The 22,065-nt window shown below is 45.8% G+C and overlaps 1 protein-coding gene across 2 annotated transcripts in view; it reads right to left on the reverse strand.

Annotated features, from left to right (window-relative positions):
• Nucleotides 1–6,467, reverse strand: part of CDK19 (cyclin dependent kinase 19) — a 189,666-nt gene extending 183,199 nt beyond the window's left edge. Inside the window, exon 1 of one of the 2 annotated variants that reach the window (XM_062186608.1) lies at nt 6,261–6,467. In XM_062186608.1, coding sequence (XP_062042592.1) covers nt 6,261–6,388 — 128 coding nt within the window. In that variant the 5' untranslated portion in view covers nt 6,389–6,467. The remainder of the gene's footprint in view (nt 1–6,260) is intronic. The other variant, XM_062186609.1, reaches the window with a different exon arrangement.
• Nucleotides 6,468–22,065: the final 15,598 nt, after the last annotated feature.

The following is a 22,065-nucleotide window of genomic DNA, read 5'->3' on the forward strand; positions in this document are numbered from 1 at the left end:
AGAAAGGACTTGATTAAGTCCTAGAAATTACGAGCAGTTCAACATTATAGAAGTATACAGTTGGGTCAGCATGGTGGCACAGTGGGCTAAGCCAACATGTGCAACACCAGCATCCCATATGAGTACCAGTTCAAGTCCTGGCTGCTCCACTTCCAATCCAGCTCCTTGCTAACGTGCCGAGGAAAGCAGCAGCAGATGACCCAAGTGCCTGGGCCTCTGTACCCACATGCAAGATCCAGATGGAGTTCCGGGCTCCTGGCTTTGGCCTGACCCAGTCTTGGCAGCTGCAGCCACTTGGAGAGTAAACCAGCAAATGGAGGATACTTGTCTCTCTCTCTAGCTCTCTCTCGCTGTTAACTCTGCCTTCCAGATGAACAAATAAATCTTTAAACAAATAAAACATGGGGTTTGAATGCATCAGAAAAGAGGGAGCAGTTGTAAAGGCTGTTGTTTACAGGATATGAATGTCAATGTCCTTACTTGCCAAACTAGGGAATTAAGATTGGATCTGAGTGTATAGGGATTGTACAGTTTTCCCAAAAGATCTCTGACATGATTAACTTTATTATGTAGGAAAATGACACTGGCAGCAACTTTGATCTTGGACGCAGTAAGGAAAAGACTAATAGTTTGTCTACTACACAAAGCAGAGATAACAGCCAAGTAGTGACCCTGAAGATAAAGAGAAACCAGGTGAAGAGAAGCAATTAAACGTGGTACAAACTACAGATCTGCACTCCTTTTTAAAATATGCCTTACGAGTGCCAGAATTGTGACCCAACAGGTTAAGTTGCCACCTGTAATGCCAGAATGCCAGCAGATGAAAGATGTCACTTTCAAATAATTTCTTCAATTTATTTGAAAGGCAGAGTGAGAGAGAGAGACAATCTTCTATTCACTGGTTCACTCTTCAGATGACCACAATATCCAGGGGTTGGCCCGACTGAAACCAAGAGCTGGGACTCCATCTGGATCTCCCATGTGTACAACAGGGGCCCAATTACTTGGGCCATCATCTGTTGCCTTCCCAGGTGCATTGGCAGGGAGCTGGAATGGAAGCAGAGCAGCCAAGACTCAAACCGGTGCTCCAATATCAGATGTGGGTTCCCAAGCAGCAGCTTAAACCCACTGCACCACAATGCCAGCCCCAAAAAAAATTTTTTTAAATGTCCCTTACATACTGGCATTTTCCTTTTTCTATATTCTTTGGTACACAGCTCTTTCTCTTGGAAAAAGTTTATGCAGTAAAATTACCAAGACTGGATGTAACATTACCTTTTTTGTTTTTCCTCGAGATAATAGGAACACAAAACATACTAGAAAATGAAAGAACCAGGGTTAGACCTAGATTACAGGCTTCATCTTTGCTGTGAAACTCTGAGCCAAAATTAACCTCTCAGACCTCTGGGTTTCTTCTTTTTCAGAGCAAGTTCAAATAGAAGTTCTCAAACTCTTGAAAATTCTGGGGACCGGTGCTGTGGTATAGTGGGTAAAGCCATCGCCTGCAGTGCCAGTATCTTATATGGGCACCAGTTCAAGTCCCAGCTGCTCCACTTCTGATCCCACTTTCTGCTATGGTCTGGGAAGGCAGTGAAAAATGGTCCAGGTCCTTGGGCCCCTGTACCTGCATGGAAGACCTGGAAGAAGCTCCTGGCTCTGGATCGGTGCAGCTCCAGCTGTTGCAACCAATTGGGGAATGAACCAATGGATGGAAGACCTCTCTCTCGCTCGCTCTCTCTCTTTCTGCCTCTGTCTCTCTGTAACTCTGTCCTTCAAATAGATAAGTCTAAAAAAAAAGAGAAAGTTCTGGCATTTGGCCTAGTGGTTAAGATACCTGCATACCACATTTCTATGCTCCAGATCCTAGCTTCCCACCAATGCAGATGGCAGGAAGCGGTATGACAAATTAAGTAACTGGGTTCCTCATACCCATGTTAGACCTGGATTGAGTTTCTGGCTCCTGGCTTTGGCCAGCCACTCTAGGCATTTCAGGAGTGAACCAGCGTATAGAAGTTCTTACTGTTTCCCTACTTCTCAGTTTAATTAAAAAAAAAAAAAAAGTAACTTTTAAAAAACTTTTTAATCATTTGGTAGTTTCCAATAAAAAGCAAATGTAAAATATTTCAAAAACTTCATGAAAAAATGGAATTAATGAAAATTTCCATGATCTTTTTGAACTGTCCTTATATGATAATGTATTTTAACTATAAAGTCAAAACAGGCAAATACTGTATACCTGCATTTACTTAGCCAAATCTACTATTATAAATATACTATTTGTGAACAATTTCATGACACACACTAAGATATGTCCTCATCAACCACTCATCTGACACCCTGACAAATTGAAACTTTTAAGATGTCTCTTAGTCATTTCACTCAGTTACTAGTATTTCTCAAACACACCCAAAATAGCAGCATTCTTTAATTGAAGTGATTCAAGAGGATAAATGAATAGTTTACAAAGCTGAATAGTATTTCTGAGAACGGCAGTGTTCAGATATACTTGTACTACACAACGAATCACATTTGTCTCAAACTCTTATTGACAAAAAAACATTCTAACAACATTCCTCTAACAATCCAAATTAAGCTATTTCCAACTATAGAAATACGGTCTAAAGATTTTTAATCATAAATTACATATTTCTTCACTAATGAAGAAATACTATTTTTACAAATTCTTGCTCACATTAAGATTTTGAAAATATTCTGACCTTGTTTCTCCTCAAGAATAACATTTAAGCCTAGCTTTAAAAAAAAAAAACACTTTGGTCAAACAACTTCTTTCAAAGCAAAAAGGTAAGGAACATTTGTATCACAAGTGAAAAACTCAGATTTACATCTTGCTTTTCCAGCCTATTAAAGTTAAGTAACATAGACTAAATTGAATATTTCAATGGAAGTAACATTTTAAGTTTTTGCAAACTGTAGCATTTATCTATGAGCAGAGGCTTTTTTTTTTTTTTTTTAATTTGACAGAGTTAGTGAGAGAGAGAGACAGAGAAAAGGTCTTCCATCCGTTGGTTCACTCCCCAAATGTCCCTTACGGCCAGAGCTACGCAGATCCAAAGCCAAGAACCAGGTGCTTCCTCCTAGTCTCCCATGCGGGTGCAGAGCTCAAGCACTTGGGCCATCCTCCACTGCCCTCCTGGGCCACAGCAGAGAGCTAGATTGGAAGAGGAGGAACCGGGACTAGAACCCAGTGCCCATATGGGATGCCAGTGCTGCAGGTGAAGGATTAACCAAGTGAGCCACGGCGCCGGCCCCAAGCAGAGGCTTTTCTAATTACATTGTATATTAATTTTCCCAATGTATACACTAAAGACCTCAACAATTTTGGGGTTATACACTACAAGATAAACCAGAAATTATTTTCCTATTTATCTGTAAGGCAAAGAGACAGATCTCCAACCTACTGGTCCACTCCCCAAATGCCTGCAGCAGCTGGGGCTGGGTCTGCCCAAAACCAGGAGTTTTGAACTCAATCAAGGTCCCAGACATGAGAGGGGTCCAGCTTCTCAAGCTATCACCTGTTGCCTGTCAGGGTGCACACCAGCAGGAAGCTGGAATGGAGAGTGGAAACAGACCTCCAAACCAGGCACTCTGATAGAGGGCATGGATGTCCTAAGTCATATCTTTTTTATTTTTATTTATTTTTTTATTTGACAGGCAGAATTGGACAGTGAGAGAGAGAGAGAGAGAGAGAGAGAAAGGTCTTCCTTCTGTTGGTTCACCCCACAAATGGCTGCTACAGCTGGCGAGCTGCGCTGATGGGAAGCCAGGAGCCAGGTGCTTCCTCCCGGTCTCCCACGCGTGTGCAGGGGCCAGAGCACCTGGGCCATCCTCCCTCCACTGCCTTCCCGGGCCTCAGCAGAGAGCTGGACTGGAAGAGGAGCAGCCAGGACTAGAACCCGGCGCCCATACGGGATGCCAGCGCCACAGACGGAGGATTAACCAAATGAGCCATGGTGCTGGCCCCCCAAGTCATATCTTAACCACTACACCAAACACTCATCCCCAGAATAATTTCTCTTTAATGCACCCATGTAATCTATCTCTTGCTCCCTAAAATATCTTTAAAAATTTTTCTAAACAGAGCTAATGTATTTACTATGATCATAATATAAAAATCCTTTACAATGCAAATCTGCATGAGAGTTTAGGGACTATCAGCAAAAACTTGTATTCTGTCAAATCACTGATATGAACCTAACTGACCCCATTACCGACACAGAAGACACGTGGGTGTTTATCAGAAAGTTGCAAATCTCAACTAAAACTTCAGTCCAAGAAAAAAAAACTTTCATTATGATTTTTTCATATATGTAAAATAGTTACTTAATGCTTTCAGATCCTACAAACTAAATATATATACTGAAAATGCACAAACTGACGTTACTCTAGTAATGAAAGTTTATGAATTCTAATTAATAAATTTCACTCGAGAAGGGAGTGTATTCCAATCAAGAACTTTATTAAAGGGACAAATATTCAAAAAGAACAAAGAGCAGGAATTAAATTACTTCTTGTTGCAAGCCTGTCCGGTTCAAATACAATTCAGAAGCACATTTGTTTAACTTCTCAAAAGTTGTCTGCTAAAAGAATGCTATTTTATCAAAAAAAAAAATCTTAAAAATTCTAAAGTATATTACAAAGTCTGCGTGAGGAGTATGGAAAAAACGCACCTCATATTTATTTTACATCAATGTCCAATCCGGAAAACTTCCTGTGCATTCCCCAAATATATCCACAGAAGCACAAGTAAAACAGGTCGAGTGGACATTCCGAAAACAAGATACAGCTTAATTACAGCGCCTCACATTCCATGATGTGCATGCAAGGATACCTGGTAATTAACTGAAAGAACTGAGAAACTGAGTACTAAAGAGCCTGTTCAGTTATTAAAGAGAAAAAAGCTACCTGCAGTAACAATCCTGTAAACTTGGGATAGGACTCTGAACAATTCCACGATGCTTTGTGATAAAATACTTTATAAAGCTGTGCTTTGTTGTTCCTCTTACGAAATTAGCACACACAATCTACCTACTTGGTTCTAGAATTCATAAACCAACCACATCAGATTACAAGAGCGCGCAGCACTTGGAGTGTGCACGTCGTGTGGCTGCTCAACAGTTCACCCAGAACACTCCGTTACAATTCTGAAAACTCTGTTCCGGCGACTCGGACCGTCTGTGGGGTCTAGGCAGGGCAGGCAGACTTTCCGTGGCGCCCTGACACCGGGGGAGGGGAGTTCCGGGGCGAGGGGGATGGGACGAGAGGTGACGACCGGCTCCAAGCCACCGCTCCAAGGCAGGGAGCTGGTTCCACCTGTCCTGCTGTGCGAGCTCCGCTGCCCACTATCCGGCTTCCCAAGGGGTTCCTACGGTTCTCCCTCAACTCCCAGGACAACAGAGGTTCGGGCCCTGCCCCGTCACTCCGTATTCCGCTCGGAGTAACCTGGATGCTCCGAGAGCCCCAGCGCGCAGTCCACTGGCGGCGCCCGGGGTGCAGGGGCGCAGGAATGCCCGAGACCCCCGGCGGGGAGTGCTACACGGAACTGAGAGAACTCTGAAGTTACCCGCCGGCAAAACGCGGTTCCTGTCGAGGAAGCGGTGGTCCCACCTTCCAAGGAGAAGGTGTGCGATTCAGAAAGTGAGAACCCGAAACCGGGGGCGGGGGCGCGGGAGGAAGGGTCGACTGGGACCGGAGCGACAGCGCTCAGGGGCCACCGGGCTGACGGGCCCGCGAGGCAGACAGAGGTCGCGGCTGAGAGTGGCGGCGCCCAGCCGGCCCGCCCGCCCGCCAGGTTTCAAACCGCCGCCCCCGAGAGGCGCTCAGCCGATTGGAAGTTCCTCAGCGACCGTCAGCAGCCCAGGGCCGGAGCGCCAACTCCGCGACGGGGCTCTCCCAAGCCCTCCGCGTCTCCCCCCCAAGAGACAGACCCCAACCAACTCCACCTCCAGCCCAGCTCCCAGCTGGAGTCCCGCCGCCGGCTCCCGGCACGCGGAGGGCGCCCACCGGCACGGGACCGGCCCCCCGACGGGGCTGCGCCGCGGGAGTTCGAGGGGCGCGAAGGGGCCGCCCGGGGGAGCGGTCAGAGCGGGCGTCCCTCAAGAGTCCGCCCCGGGACGCGGCCCCGCGCCCACCTCCGCCTCGCCCCTGGGGCACGGCGCGCCCGAGCTCCGACCCACCCATCCCGCGGGGTCGCGGGCAGGGCGACGATCGGCGCGAGCTCACTCCCCCGCCCCTGCTCTTACCCATCTTTCCGCCTCGCCTTGTAGACGTGCCCGTAGGTGCCGCGTCCCACTTTGCACCCTTCGTACTCAAACAAATCCTCCACCCGCTCCCGCTCCGCCGCCAGCTTCGCCTTGAAATCATAATCCATTGTCTGCTTCCCCCATAGAGGCACCGGGACGCGGGGGCCGCCGCCGCTCAGTCCCTCCTCCTCCTCCGCCTCCTCCCCCCGCGACCGCCGCTCCACTTCTCCAACAGCCGCCTCTCGGGCGCGCGCGCGCCGCCCGCCGCCCCGCGGTCCGCCTTCAGCAAGGGACTCCTCGGCGGCCGCGGCAGCCACCCCCTCCGCCTCCTCCTCCTCCTCCTACTCCTCCTCCGCGGCGGCGGCGGCGGCAGCTCCCGCAGGCACCCCCGGTCCCGCCTCCCCCCTTCATTTCCTTGTTTTGGAACCTGGTGGGCCGCGCCGCGGCTTCCTCGAGCTCATTAACCAGCCAGCCCGCCCGCCCCAAGGCTGCGAAGGCTCCTGGGAAATGTAGTTCCTCAGGCCCCAGGGGCCGTGGACGTTCGGCCTGCGCGAGAAATACAGCTCCCAGACTACCTCGGGCCTCCACAGCCTCGCCCCCGCACAGCACGCACGCGTGCGCACTGGGGGCCGCCCCTCCCCCTCAGGTAGCGCTGGGCTCCCAGTTCCTGTGAAGGTAGAAGGCGCAAAGTTGGAGGGTGCTTCGTGAGCGACTGTGGGCGTGGGTGTGACGACATCCCTCGCTCTGCTAGGATGAGGTACTCCGGGCCAGGAGGGGCGTGGGAATTGTGTCACACGCAGGGCGCCTCGCGCAGCAGCGCGCTCCGAGGGCTCGAGCGGGAGGACGGGTCAGGACAGTTGTAACGCAGGTTGTTGTTTGTTTTCCGCGGCGAGCGGCCCGCCCCCGTCCCGTCGCTCATTGGCGGAGGCTGGAGAGTGACGTCCGCCGTGGTGCGTGGTGTCCCCGGGCTCTGGCTGCTTTCCCGCTCTGGATTGGTAATTGCATAGGCTTGGTTCTTCCTGATAGGTTAATCGTTTTTCTTTACGATGCAGAAACCGTATTTCAAAACCTGTAGAGTCAGCGGTTTCCTAGTTCTTGCCTTACGATAAGGAGGACGAGTAACTTCTGAGCCCCAGCAGCCAATCAGCCTCCTCTTGGCGCTCTGCTCGGTTCCCTCCGAGCATGTGCGGCGCCCGCAGCCGAGCTTGGGCCATCTGTCTGAGGACAATTAAAGTGCCCGCAATCGTTTGGCTTGCCTTTTTAAGGCTTTTTTTTTTTTTTAATTTTTTTTCCGGTGGGGCGCTCCTAGGAAAGGATGTGTGCCTTTAATCCGGCTGAAGGTTGAGTCATTATTTCATTGAAGTGTTGGGGCTCAGGCGGCGCCACCCTCCTGACTGTGCCCACCCCGAAACCTGCCTTTCTGGCATACTGATTCCTCTGAGATAAGAAGAGAAATTCAGAACCGGTCAATTCAAGAAAAGCCCTTCTCCCCTCCCTACACACACACCGAAAATAAAGTATAAAATTCTGCTTTTTGTAAAAAGGAATTTACGTCGATTAAGGAAATTTTGATTAGTCCAGGCTTCAGTATGAGGAAAAGAACTATTCCTGGATAACTTTTATCTGCATAAAAAGCCAGCCGTTATTCACCTTATAGTTCCTCCTCTCACCCGCCCTCAGTTTGTCTCCACCACCCCACCTGATGCTCCAGAGCCCAGTCCCTTATTGTCAATCAGGAAGCTTCAACCACCTGGTCCTTCGTTGAGGCCTGTATCTTTGGGACTCCTGTTATTAACAATGTTATTAACATTGTTTTTCTCCTGTTAATCTGGTTTATGTCCATTTCATTCATCGACCAGCCAAAGAAAAGGAGAGGGAAGCCATTTCCCCTAACCTACAATGGCTGCCTACTGTCCCAAGGAATACAAACTGACTGATTCCAGCTAGGATAAGACTTAAATTGCACCTTTAGAAGGAGCACCAAGGAGGGAATGGTCGATACTATCTTAAGAAATAGGGACAATTAATAGTAAACTGCTGGGTTTTGAAAGAGGCTTGGAAAATTAGAAGGAAAGGGGAGGATTGTTTATTTACTGAGCACCCTCCCCCTCGTCCTGGGAAACTTCCTTAGGTCTTGACGGTATCTTCAGTCAAGACTAATACGAGTTGCCCTTGCTGCCAGGCACTATGATGAGTGCCGGAAATACCAGAATAAAATTGGTCTTTTTCCGTTTAGGGAACTGAACTTACTGAATAAACAAACATGCAAGCAAATTAAAAATAAACTGTGTGGGTACAAAGAGCAATGGTTGAATAGACAGAGTTCTGGATGAGTTAGGATAGGCTTCATGACTGGGGTAGATTTAAGCCAAATTCTAAAGAATGAGAAAAAGAACCAGCGTATAGCCTAGCAGAGTACACGGGTTCAATTCCCGGGTCCCCACTCCTGGCTCCAACCTCCTGCTCTTACAGAGCCTGGAAGGGAGTATGTTCCAGGCCTTGAGGGGCACTGGGGAGTAAACCAGCAAATTGTTCAAATGCACGCTCTCTTGCTCATTGTGTTTAACTCTCAAAAACATATGGAGAGAGAGAGAGAAAATTAGTAGGTTCTTACTTGAAGGGCGAATGGAAGTAGCCAGGCAGGCCAGCATATACCCATATCATGAGAACATGATTTATTTTGAGAACTGCAACTAGATTAGATGGGACAGATTAAGGCAAGGAAAAGGAATAGATAAGAGACTAAACAGATAAGCAGAGGTCATATTATTATAAAGAGCTGTGTATGTCAAGCAGAAGGTAACGCAAGACTGCATTATTATTTAGGCAAAAGAAAGCCATTAAAGATTTCTGAGAAATATACTTAAGGAGAAATAAAATCAGTCTTGAGCAAAGGTACTTCACATTTGTGGAAAATGGAATTAAGAGAGAAGTGTATGGGAATGGGCACTGTGGCTCAGCAGCTTAAGCTGCCATCTGGGATACCTACATCCCACATTAGAGTGCCAGTTTGAGTTCCAGCTGCTCAGCTTCCAGTACAACTACCTGCTTAACGCACCTAGGAAAGCAGCAATTAATGGCCCACGTACTTGAGTCACTGTCACTCACATGGGCTACCCAGATGGAGTTCCTGTCCCCTGGGCTTCAGCCTAGCCCAACGCTGGCCATTGTGACCATTTGGAGAGTGAACCAGCAGATAGAAGATCTCTGTCTCTCTTTATATTTCTCTGTTACTGTGACTTTCAAATGAAATAAATCTTTTAAAAATATATGTTTATTTCAGCATGAAATATTTTCTAAATAACATGTAAGGGATCTTCAAAAAGTTCATGGAAATTGTGTTTTAGGAAAAAACTATACATAGGGGCCAGCACTGTGACACAACCAGTTAAGCTACCTCCTGCAGTGCCGGCATCCCATATGGGCACCAGTGCGTATCCTGGCTGCTCCACTTCCTATCCAGCTGCCTGCCAATGGCCTGGGAAAAACAGAGAAAGACGGCCCTTGCACCCATGTGGGAGACCTGGAAGAAGATCCTGGCTCCTGGCTTCAGCACCATTTCATGAGTGGATGGAAGATCTCTCTCTCTCTCTCTCTCTCTCTCTCTCTGCCTGTCCCTCTCTCTGTAACTCTTTCAAGTAAATAAATAAATTTTTTAAAAAAGGAAGGAAGAAAAAGCTATACATAGATTTCATCAAAGTAAATTTATATTTTAATTCAATTTTTCAGGGTTTTTTTTTTTTTTTTTTTTTTTTTTTTTTCAGTTTGAAAGAGACAGAACTTTCATGCACTGGTTCACTCCCCAAATACTCAGAACAGCTGGGACTGGACCCAAACAAAGCCTTGAGCCAGGAACTCAGTTCAGGTCTGTTGTGTGCATGGCAGGGACCCCACTACTTAAGCCATTACCTGCTGCCTTCCAGGGTCCACATTAGAAAGAAGCTGGGATTGGGAGCCAGAGCCAGGTATCAAACCCAGGCTTTCTGTTTTGAAATATCCTAACAGATTATTTTATTTATTTGAAAGACAGAGTTACAGAGAGAGGTAGAGGCAGAGAGAGAGAGATCTTCCACCCACTGGTTCAATCCCCAGTTGGCCACAACAGCCAGAGCTGTGCCAATCCGAAGCCAGGAGCCAGGAGCTTCTTCCGGATCTACCGCGTGGGTGCAGGGGCCCAAGGACTTGGGCCATCCTCCACTGCTTTCCCAACCCACAGCAGAGAGCTGGATCAGAAGAGGAGCAGCTGGCACTAGAACCGGCGCCCATATGGGATGCCGGAGCTTTAGGCCAGGGCATTAACCCGCTACACCACAGCGCCGGCCACCATTCCAGGCATTTGAGTAGTAAACTAGAAAGATAGGAGCCTTCTCTCTGTACCCCTCAAAAATGTATATATAAAGTATAAAAGCTTAGTAAAAATATTTAAAAGTTTGACGTTTTACCAAATGTATGGGGAAGCAGATTCTCCTACATTCCCAGTGAAAGTATTTATTCACAAAATATCTGGCAATATATACATTATATGTTTATTTTGGTAACATCTTTTAAAATTTCAAATGTAGTGGCTGGTGATGTGGCACAGCAGGTGGGACTGCTTCCTGGCCCAACCCCAGCTGTTGTGGCCATTTAGGGAATGAACCAGCATATGGAAGACTCTCTCTCTCTCTCTCTCTCTCTCTCTCTGGCACTCTGACTTTCAAATAAATAAAATAAATCTTTGAAAAAAGAAAAGAGAATTGACCAGCTGGGAGATTTTTAACTTGTAAAATTTAAAGTAAGTTATTTCGTATGTAATGGGAAGCCTGATCAAATGAAGATAGAGCAGAGGTAAGAGCAAGAAGCTTGAAGAAAGAGTGATGGTGTTGGTATATTTCTTGGAAAGGAAGTAGAGTGGGGATGAGCGCTAACATTCATTGAATCCTGGTCATAATCTATCTAATGTGAACCTCATAGGGCACCCTGTGAGGAAGGTGAGTACTATCTTTATTTTACCAATGACGAAACTGGGCCTCCAGGAACATGATTTATGTAGTGTTGCAGTTAGTCAGTGTTAGGATTTAACTCCAGGTCTCTCAGACTACAATGCCCAGTAGTGGCTTTGCCATTAACAAGATCAAGTGATGATCCCTCTGAAATACTCCATCCTCTTTGTCTTATATCTTACATTATATATGTTAAAATGACTACTTCTGCTTTGTTTTCCTTCATATTTGATTTATCAGTCATTATTTTTCTCTTCTTGGCATTTACAAGAGTCACAGCATCTATGAACTACAGAGAAGTGTTGCCATTGCCAGGGAGATATTCATTGTCTCAGGAAGGATATGAGGTCTCAATTGCCTTTGTTCTTTCTGCTCTACTAGCAACAGCTCTCTAGCCAATCAGAGTTCTGAACATTAGTTGCATGTAAATACTTGATACTCACGGTGCCACCACTATCTACCATGCCAGCATCAAATATGGGCACCAGTTCGAGTCCTGGATGCTCCACTTCCAATACAGCTCCTTGCTTATGTGCCTGGGAAAGCATCAGAAGATGGCCCAAATCCTTGGGCCCCTGCATCTGCATGGGAGACCCAGAGGAAGCTCCTGGCTCCTGGCTTCAGCCTGGTCCACCTCTGGCCATTACAGCCATTTGGGGAGTGAACCAGATGATGGAAGATTCTCTTCTCTTCTCTCTCTCTCTGTCTCTGTCTCTCTGCCCTCCGCCTCTGCCTCTTTGTAACTCTGGCTTTCAAATACATAAATAGATCTTAAAGCATGTATATCTCTGTATCTCCCTCTCTCTCTGGCTCTGCACTTCAAATAAAATAGATCCTAAAAAAAAAAAAATAGTACTGGCTGCTCACTGGTAGGCATGTTCATGCTGCTAAACATTGATTAAAAATCTAAGAGTAGGAATAGGCATTTGGCCTAATGGTTAGGACACCTACATCCCATGTCAGAGTGCCTGGATAAAATGCCTGGCTCTGGTTCTGACTCCAGCTTCCTGCTAATGCAGACCCTCTAGTCCTTGGGTCCCTGACACTCACATGGAAGATGTGGATTGAGTTCCTGGTTCCCCACTTCAGCCCAACTGAGTCCCAGTCCCAGTCGCAGTCATCAAAGGCATTTGGAGAATGAACTAGCAGATGGGACCTCACTCTCTCTAAAATACATAAATTTTTTAATGCTTGAGGGGAAAAGTCTGAGAAAAATGCTTTTAATAAGGAGAGTCTGAGCTTGAAGGCTATTGAAGAAACAGATTCTGGTGTCTTTAATACAGAGTTGACATCAGGGGCCATTGAGAAGAAGGAATACTGGGCAATGGGATTAAAATAAGACTTGTCATCATGTTCATAACAGAAAATAACTGCAGAACTTTTCCAAATTGAGGGAAACTAAGAAGACACAGTAGGGGACCAGCACTGTGGCACAGGGGATTAATGCTGTGGCCTGAAGCGCCAGCATCTCATATGGGCACCGGTTCTAGTTCCGGCTGCTCCACTTCCAATCCAACTGTGCCCTGCAAAAGCAGTGGAAGATGGCCCAGGTTCGTGGGCCCCTGAACCCACGTGGGAGACCCGGAAGAGGCTCCTGGCTCCTGGCTTTGGATCATCGCAGCTCCAGCCGCTGCAGCCAATTGGGGAGTAAACCAGTGGATGGAAGACCTCTCTCTATCTGCCTCTCCTCTCTCTGTGTAACTCTGACTTTCAAATAAATGAATAAATCTTTAAGAAAAAGAAGAAGAAGAAGACATGATAATTAAATGCATATAACACTATCCTGGACTGGACCCTAGAGAAAAAAAAAGACATTATGGAGACAACTGGAGCATCTTTAATAAGGTATATAGGTGAATTAATAGCTTTATATCCATGTTTGTTTCCGGGCTTTGTTAATAGTACTATGTTTATATAATATATTAACTTTGGGGAGGCTGGATAAAGGGAATATGAGGGGAAAAAAAAGAATAAAACTTCTTGGGGCCGGAGTTGTGGCATAGTGGATAAAGCCACCACCTGTGACACCAGCATCCTGTATGGTTGCTGGATTGAATCCTGGCTACTCTACTTTTGATTCAGCTTCTTGCTAATGTGCTTGGGAAAGCAGCAGATGACCCGAGTGTTTGGGCCCCTGCCTTCTATTTGGGAGACACAGGAGAAGTTCCTGGCTTCAGCCTGCCCCAGCCCTAGCGGTTGCAGCCATTTGGGGAGTGATGGAAGATCTTTATCTCTCTGTCTCTTCTTCTCTAACTCTGCCTTTCAAATAAATTAAATATTTTTTTAAAAATTTAAAATTTTTTAAAAGATCAATTTGCAAGAAGATAAGTAGAGGTTTTTTGTTGTTGTTTTTTTTTTAAGATTTATTTAATTTATTTGAAAGGCAGAGTTACTGAGAGAGGTAGAGACAGAAAGAAAGAGAGGTCTTCAATCCACTGGTTCACTCCCCAAATGGCCACAATGGCCAGAAGTGAGCCAATCCGGAGCCAGGAGCTTCTTCCAAGTCTTCCACATGGGTTCAGGGGCCCAAGGACTTGAACCATCTTCAGCTGCTTTCCCAGGCACATTAGCAGAGAGCTGGATTGGAAATGGAGCATCCAGGAATCAGACCAGTGCCCATATGGGATGCCAGTGCTGCAGGCCGGGCTTTAACTGCTATGCCACAGCACCGAACCCAAAATAAATCTTTTTTAAAAAATAAGAATAAGACCTCTTTCTGTTACATAAGTATGTAAGCTTGTTCTATCACTGTAACTAAATACCTGAAACAAGCTTCTTTTTTTTTTTTTTTTTTTTTTTTGACAGAGTGGACAGTGAGAGAGAGAGACAGAGAGAAAGGTCTTCCTTTGCCATTGGTTCACCCTCCAATGGTGGCCACGGACAGCGTGCTGTGGCTGGCGCACCACGCTGATCCGAAGCCAGGAGCCAGGTGCTTCTCCTGGTCTCCCATGGGGTGCAGGGCCCAAGCACTTGGGCCATCCTCTACTGCCTTCCTGGGCCACAGCAGAGAGCTGGCCTGGAAGAGGAGCAACCAGGACAGAATCCAGCGCCCTGACCAGGACTGGAACCCAGTGTGCTGGCGCCGCAGGCGGAGGATTAGCCTATTGAGAGCCGCGGCGCCAGCCGATGAAACAAGTTTCTTAGGAAGCAAAGAAGTTTATGTTGGCTCCTGGTTTTGGAGGGTCAAGTCCACGATCAGGTGTGTCCCATTGGTTCAGCTGTCTGGTGAGGGTGGCCAATGGAAGTGGCAAAGCTTGTATGAAGGAAAGATCCTTTGGCAAGCCAGGGAACAGGGAGAGTGTAGCCAGGCCTAACTGAGATTTTATAATCAACCCTCTCAATAAAATTACCTTCTGAGAGTGCTGCCTCAATGAACTGAGGGCTCCCACAGGGCCACCTCCTAAACACCACAGCTGGAATAAATTTCCTCCCTCTTGGTACCATTAATGTGACTTTGGGGTTGAATCATCTGCATGAATTCAGGAGCCAACTCTCATTTGAACCATAGACAAGAGCAAATGAGGGAGGGTTGCTTGCTTGCTGCTGGTAAGGCACAGGAAGAACTTGACCAATACTGTGACAAATTTTCACAAACTAAGTCTCTTAAACAATCAGAATTTATTATCCCACAATTGTGGTGTCAAGTTATGTGAAATCCATGCTGTCCCAGAAGCCCTAGGGGAGAATCCCTCCTTGCGTTTTCCTTTCTTCTGTTGGTTGCCTACAATCCTTGACATTCCCTCCTTTATAGCAGCTCCAATCTCTGCCCCTGTTGTCACAAAGCTGGCTTCCCTCTGTGTCCACATCCAAATTTCCCTCTTCTCACAAGCATACCAGTCATATTGCATTTAGGGCCCACCCTCATTCCATATAATCTCACTTTAACTTGACTACTTTTGCAGAGATCCTGTTTCCAAATAAGGTCACCTTCACAGGTTTAAGGTAAATAAATACACCTTTTGAGCAGACATTCAACCCAGCATCATGCCCAAGCTTTTTTTTTTTTTTTTAAGTTTCATTTATTTTGCTTTGAAAATCAGAGTTACACAGAGAGAGAAAGAAAGGAAGAGAGAGAAAGGTCTTCCATCTGTTGGTTCACTCCCCAGTTGGCCACAACGACCAGAGCTGTGCTGATCCAGAGCCAGGAGCCAGGAGCCTCCTCCAGGACTCCCATGCAGGTGCAGAGGCCCAAGGGCTTGGGTCATCTTCTACTGCTTTACCAGGCCATAAGAGAGAGCTGGATCAGAAATGGAGCAGCCGGGTCTCAAACCAGTGCCCATATGGGATGCTTGGCACTACAGGCGGTGGCTTTACCCGCTACAACACAGCACTGGCCCCTGCCCAAGCTTTGCTGTCAGTGAGAGTAGAAGGGAATCCTTAGCACCCCTAAACTTGACTTTCTTGTTCATTTTTTCTTTCTGTAAGGGAGAATCTAAGTTTAAGAATGAGCCCTGGCCTGAAGCACCAGCATCCCATATGGGAACCGGTTCTAGTCCTGGCTGCCCCTCTTCTTTTTTTTTTTTTTTTTTTTTCTCTTTTCTCTTTTTTTTCCCTCTTTTTTTAAATTTTTATTTTTTTGATAGGCAGAGTTAGAGAGAGAGAGTGAGAGAGAGAGAAAGGTCTTCCTTTTTCCATTGGTTCACCCCGCAAGTGGCCACTATGGCCGGTGTGTTGTGGCCGGAGTGCTGCGCTGATCCAAAGCCAGGAGCCAGGTGCTTCCTCCTGGTCTCCCATGCGGGTGCAGGGCCCAAGCACTTGGGCCATCCTCCACTGCACTCCTGGGCCACAGCAGAGAGCTGGCCTGGAAGAGGAGCAACCGGGACAGAATCCGGTGCCCTGACCAGGACTAGAACCTGGAGTGCTGGCACCACAGGCAGAGGATTAGCCTAGTGAGCCGCGGTGCCAGCCTAGCTGCCCCTCTTCCAATCCAGCTCTCTGTTATGGCCTGGGAAAGCAGTAGAAGATGGCCCAAGTCCTTGGGCCCCTGCACCCACGTGGGAGACCCGGAAGAAGCTCCTGGCTCTTGGCTTCGGATCAGCACGGCTCTGGCCATTGCGGCCATCTGGGTAGTGAACCATCGGACAGAAGACCTCTCTCTCTCTCTGCCTCTCCTCTCTCTGTGTAACTCTGACTTTCAAATAAATTTTTTTTAAAGAATGTTATTAAAACATGCCCTCCAGTTATAATCAAAACAGCATGGTACTGGTACAGAAACAGATGGATAAACCAATGGAACAGAATAGAAACACCAGAAATCAATCCAAACATCTACAGCCAACTTATATTTATCAAGGCTCTAAAAAGAATTCCTGGAGCAAGGACAGTCTACTCAACAAATGGTGCTGGGAAAGCTGGATTTCCACATGCAGAAGCATGAAGCAAGACCCCTACCTTACACCTTACACAAAAATCCACTGAACATGGATTAAAGATCTAAATCTATGACCCGACACTATCAAATTATTAGAGAACATTGGAGAAACCCTACAAGATATAGGCACAGGCAAAGACTTCTTGGAAAAGACCCAGGAGGCACAGGCAGTCAAAGCCAAAATGAACAATTGGGATTATTCAAATTGAGTAGTTTCTGTACTGCAAAAGACAGGAAAGTGAAGAGACAACCAACAGAATGGGAAAAAATATTTGCAAACTATGCAACCGATAAAGGATTAATAACCAGAATCTACAAAGAGATCAAGAAACTCCACAACATCAAAACAAACAACCCACTTAAGAGATGTACCAAGGACCTCAAGAGACATTTTTCAAAAGAGGAAATCCAAATGGCCAACAGACACATGAAAAAATGTTCAGGATCACTAGCAATCAGGGAAATGCAAATCAAAACCACAATGAGGTTTCACCTCACCCCGGTTAGAATGGCTCACATTCAGAAATCTACCAACAACAGATGCTGGCGAGGATGTGGGGAAAAAGGGACACTAACCCACTGTTGGTGGGAATGCAAACTGGTAAAGCCACTATGGAAGTCAGTCTGGAGATTCCTCAGAAACCTGAATATAGCCCTACCATACAACCCAGCCATCCCACTCCTTGGAATTTACCCAAAGGAAATTAAATTGGCAAATAAAAGAGCTGTCTGCACCTTAATGTTTATTGCAGCTCAATTCACAATAGCTAAGACCTGGAATCAACCTAAATGCCTATCAACAGTAGACTGGATAAAGAAATTATGGGACATGTACTCTATAGAATACTATACAACAGTTTAAAAAAATCTGGAAACAAAGGAATTTGGAAAGCATCATGCTGAGTGAAATAAGCCAGTCCCAAAGGGACAACTAACCGAGCACCTAAAAGGAAACCTGTTGAAGAGAAATGGACACTATGAGAAATGGTGACTTAATCAGCCCTTGCCTGACTGTTGATGAACAACTTAATACTTTGTCCCTTTTAGTATTTTTTATGTGCTATTTAATACTATTGGTTGAACTCTGTAATTAGCACACAATTACTCTTAGGTGTTTAAATTTAACTGAAAAGTGATTCCTGTTAAATATAAGAGTGGGAATAAGAGAGGGAGGAGATGTACAGTTTGGGACATGCTCAATCGGACTTGCCCCAAACGGTAGAGTTAGAAACGTGCCAGGGCCGGCGCCGTGGCTCAACAGGCTAATCCTCCACCTGTGGCGCCGGCACACCGGGTTCTAGTCCCTGTTGGGTGCCGGATTCTATCCCGGTTGCCCCTCTTCCAGGCCAGCTCTCTGCTGTGGCCCAGGAAGGCAGTGGAGGATGGCCCAGGTGCTTGGGCCCTGCACCCGCATGGGAGACCAGGAGAAGCACCTGGCTCCTGGCTTCGGATCAGCACGATGCGCCGGCCGCAGCGGCCATTGGAGGGTGAACCAACGGCAAAGGAAGACCTTTCTCTCTGTCTCTCTCTATCTCATTATCCACTCTGCCTGTCAAAAAAAAAAAGAAACGTGCCAGGGGATTCCAATTCAATCCCATCAAGGTGGCATGTATCAATGCCATCTCACTAGTCAAAGTGATCAGTTTCAGTTCATAATTGATCATAATGATAGGATTAAGAGTCAAAGGGATCACATAAACAAGACTAGTGTCTGCTAATACTAACTGATAGATTTAAAAAGGAGAGAACGATCCAACATGGGAAGCAGGATACACAGCAGACTCATAGAATGGCAGATGTCCTAAACAGCAGTCTGGCCTCAGAATCAGCCCTTAAGGCATTCAAATCTGGCTGAAGAGCCCATGAGAGTATTTCAGGCATGGAAAGCCAAGACACTCTGGCCAAAAAAAAAAAAAAAAGACCTAAATGAAAGATCTCTGTGAGTAAGATCCCAGTGGAAAGAACGGGCCATCAAAGAAGGAGGTACCTTTCTCTGAGGGAGGAGAGAACTTCCACTTTGACTATGACCCTGTTGGAATAAGATCAGAATCGGCAAACTCAAAAGGCTTCCATAGCCTTGGCAACTCATGACAAGAGCCTAGGGAAATTACTGACACCATAAATGAGTGTCAATTGTTAAATCAACAACAGGAGTCACTGTGCACTTACTCCTCATGTAGGATCTCTATCCTTAATGTGTTGTTCAATGTGAATTAATGCTATAACTAGTACTCAAACAGTACTTTACACTTTGTGTTTCTGTATGGGTGCAAACTGTTGAAATCTTTACTTAATATGTACTAAATTGATCTTCTGTATATAAAGATAATTGAAAATGAATCTTGATGTGAATGGGATGGGAGAGGGAGCAGGAGATGGGAGGGTTGCAGGTGAAAGGGAAGTTATGGGGGAGGAAAAAGCCACTGTAATCCAAAAGCGGTACTTTGGAAATTTATATTTATTAAATGAAAGTTAAAAAAAAAAATAAAAACATGCCCTCATCCTCTTTTAGTGGTATTACTCTAATTTTATGACAAAAAAAAAAAAAAAAAAACACAGCCGGCGCCGCAGCTCACTAGGCTAATCCTCCGCCTTGTGGCGCCGGCACACCGGGTTCTAGTCCCGGTCGGGGCACCGATCCTGTCCTGGTTGCCCCTCTTCCAGGACAGCTCTCTGCTGTGGCCAGGGAGTGCAGTGGAGGATGGCCCAAGTCCTTGGGCCCTGCACCCCATGGGAGATCAGGATAAGCACCTGGCTCCTGCCATCGGATCAGCGCGGTGTGCCGGCTGCAGCGCGCTACCACGGCGGCCATTGGAGGGTGAACCAACGGCAAAAGGAAGACCTTTCTCTCTGTCTCTCTCTCACTGTCCACTCTGCCTGTCAAAAATAAAAAAATAAAAAAAAAACACCTAGTATTTGGAAAATCTAATTCTCAAAAAAGTTAGCCTAGTACTTTATGTACAGATAAGACCTTTTCATTTTTTTTATTGTCATTTTTTAAAAGATTTTTTTAATTTACTCATTTGAGGGGTGGGAGACAGGAGCTTCTTCTGGGTCTCCCATGTCGGTTCAGGGGCTCAAGCACTTGGGCCATCTTCCACTGTTTTCCCAGGCCATAGGCAGAGAGCTGGATCAGAAGAGGAGCAGCCAGGACACAAAGTGGCACCAGTATGGGGTGCCAGCACCACAGGCAAAGGCTTAGCCTACTAAGCCATAGACCCCAGCCCCTGTTGTCATGTTTTAGTAGATTATGTATGGGAAAGCATAGAAGGTTTTCAAATGTATAATATAGTGTGCTATTAGACAGCAATAAAAGGTTAGCATTTGGCTAAGCATTTAAGGTGCTGCTTGGAACACCCATGTCCGATATCAGAGTTCCTGGTTCAAGCCTCAGCTCCTCTGCTTCCAATCCAGCTTCTGCTGCTGAGCACCTTGGTATGAGGCAAGTCATGATTCAAGTGCTTGAATCATGATTCAAGTGTCCCCCATGTGGGAGACCCAGACTGAATCCTGGGTTTTTGCCTCCTGCCTGACCAGCCCTGGCTGTTGTGGACATTTGGGGAATGAGCCAGTGAATGAAAGATCTCTCTGTCTCTGTCTCTCTGCCTTTCAGATAAAATGAAACAACAATAAAGTAAGTTGATCAGTCCTACTATCAGGCTGATGCTTATTTCAGAAAGCTGTGAGACTTTTTTTTTTTTTAATCATTTGGAAAAGAAAGCTTGAACTAGCAGCAAGACTACATAGGAGATTTGTCTTTTCAATTTAATATGTTTTCAGGAAACCAAGAAAAGAGCCCACAAATACCATATTGCCAGTCATCCTTACATTCTAAACATTTTAATCCCAATTCTAAAATTTTTAGCTCAAATACAGCAAGAACTGTTCCCTGACACTGAAATGCAGCCTTCCTTGTACTTTAAAAAATCAAGCAAACAAAACAAAATAACTAAATGATAGCCCCGCAAGTAACTAATAAAGCATAATCACATGCTAGCAAGGAATTTGAGAAGATTGGTCTAAACATGAAAAAGTTGAGTTCACTTGGCACAGGTAGGGAACTTGTAATGAAAGAAAAAAGTGATGGTTTCAACCGTGGATTAGTCATGAGAAGAATGGAGCTGTAAATCTTGCAGGTCAGGTTCCCTCCTTATGCGATGGACGTGGTAAGCAAAATTAGAGCTATTTTTTAATGCTCAAGCCCTTAGTCATGAGCAGTTTATGAGCTATGTGGAAGTCAGATTTTGAATATGGAGATAGAATTTCTCTTGCCACAGTCTAATCTAGGTCAGGGAAAATTATTACCAAGATTACCTAATTGTTTGCTTATCGTTTAAGGCTCAGCTCAGAATCACCTCCTCAGGAAATCTCGTGCCTCCTCAGCTTTCTGTGCTGTTAACACCCATGCAGACCCCTTTGTACTTTGTTTATCTTCTGCCCATCATGTTTGTATGTTTTTCCTCAGTCAGGCTTTGAACTCTAGGGAGCAAAGATTAAATTGATTGTTTTCCAAGTTTCTACACTTGAGTTTAATTTTAATTTTTTTGGGGGTGTGAGTAGGTGCTGGAAATATAATTCCAACTTAAAAATGAGTTTTCCTCAGAACACTGAAGATATTATTCCACTGTTTCATAAATTCAGCAATTCAGATATAAATCTGTTTTATATTTTTTTTAACTTTTTAAATTACGTATTTTCATTTTTCTGAATGGCAGACAGACAGACAGTCAAGCAGAAGTCTTCCGTCCTCTGGTTCACTCCTCACATGCCTGCGACAGGGCTGAGCCAGGCTGAACTCAGGAGCCTGAAACTCAATCCAGATTTCCCACATGGGTAGCAGGGATCCAACTACTTGAGACATCACCTGCTGTCTTCCATTGGTATGCATTAGCAGAAAGCTGGAAATGACCAGGGACCCTAACCCAGGCAATCTGGTAGGGGATACAGGCACTCCAAGCAGGGTTTTAACCACTGCCAAATTCCTGCCTCTGTCTCATACCTTTTTAAGTGTCCTGCTTGTTCCATAGAAATGTTTAGGATCGTGTGTCTAATCTTGGAGATTTAATCTACTACAAGAATATGTATATGGGTACTTTAAATCTGCTTTGTTCTGTTATTTTCTCTGGTATGTTCTCCTCTCTGCTATCATCTCTTCACTCCATTTTGTAACTCTTTGGAGGACTTGGATTAGGCAGATGGGGACCTCCTAGATTGATCCTCAATGCCTCTTCTCGGCTCTCTTTTATTTTTTCTCTAGTTTCAGTCCTCTGAGAGGCGAACACTTACATTAGGGGCCTTAGCATTTCTAGTCCCAGAGAGCAACCCTCCTGGCGTTATCTTGATCTCAATGTCTGATATTTTGACAGCACTTTGCCAGAGGGGCAGTGGAGTGGATAAGGGAAGATCAAGTGTTTTCCTTTGCATTTCTTCAAACACCATCCCAGTTCTGAAG

This window comes from Lepus europaeus, chromosome 3, assembly GCF_033115175.1.
Source record: "Lepus europaeus isolate LE1 chromosome 3, mLepTim1.pri, whole genome shotgun sequence".
NCBI classification, from domain to species: Eukaryota; Metazoa; Chordata; class Mammalia; order Lagomorpha; family Leporidae; genus Lepus; species Lepus europaeus.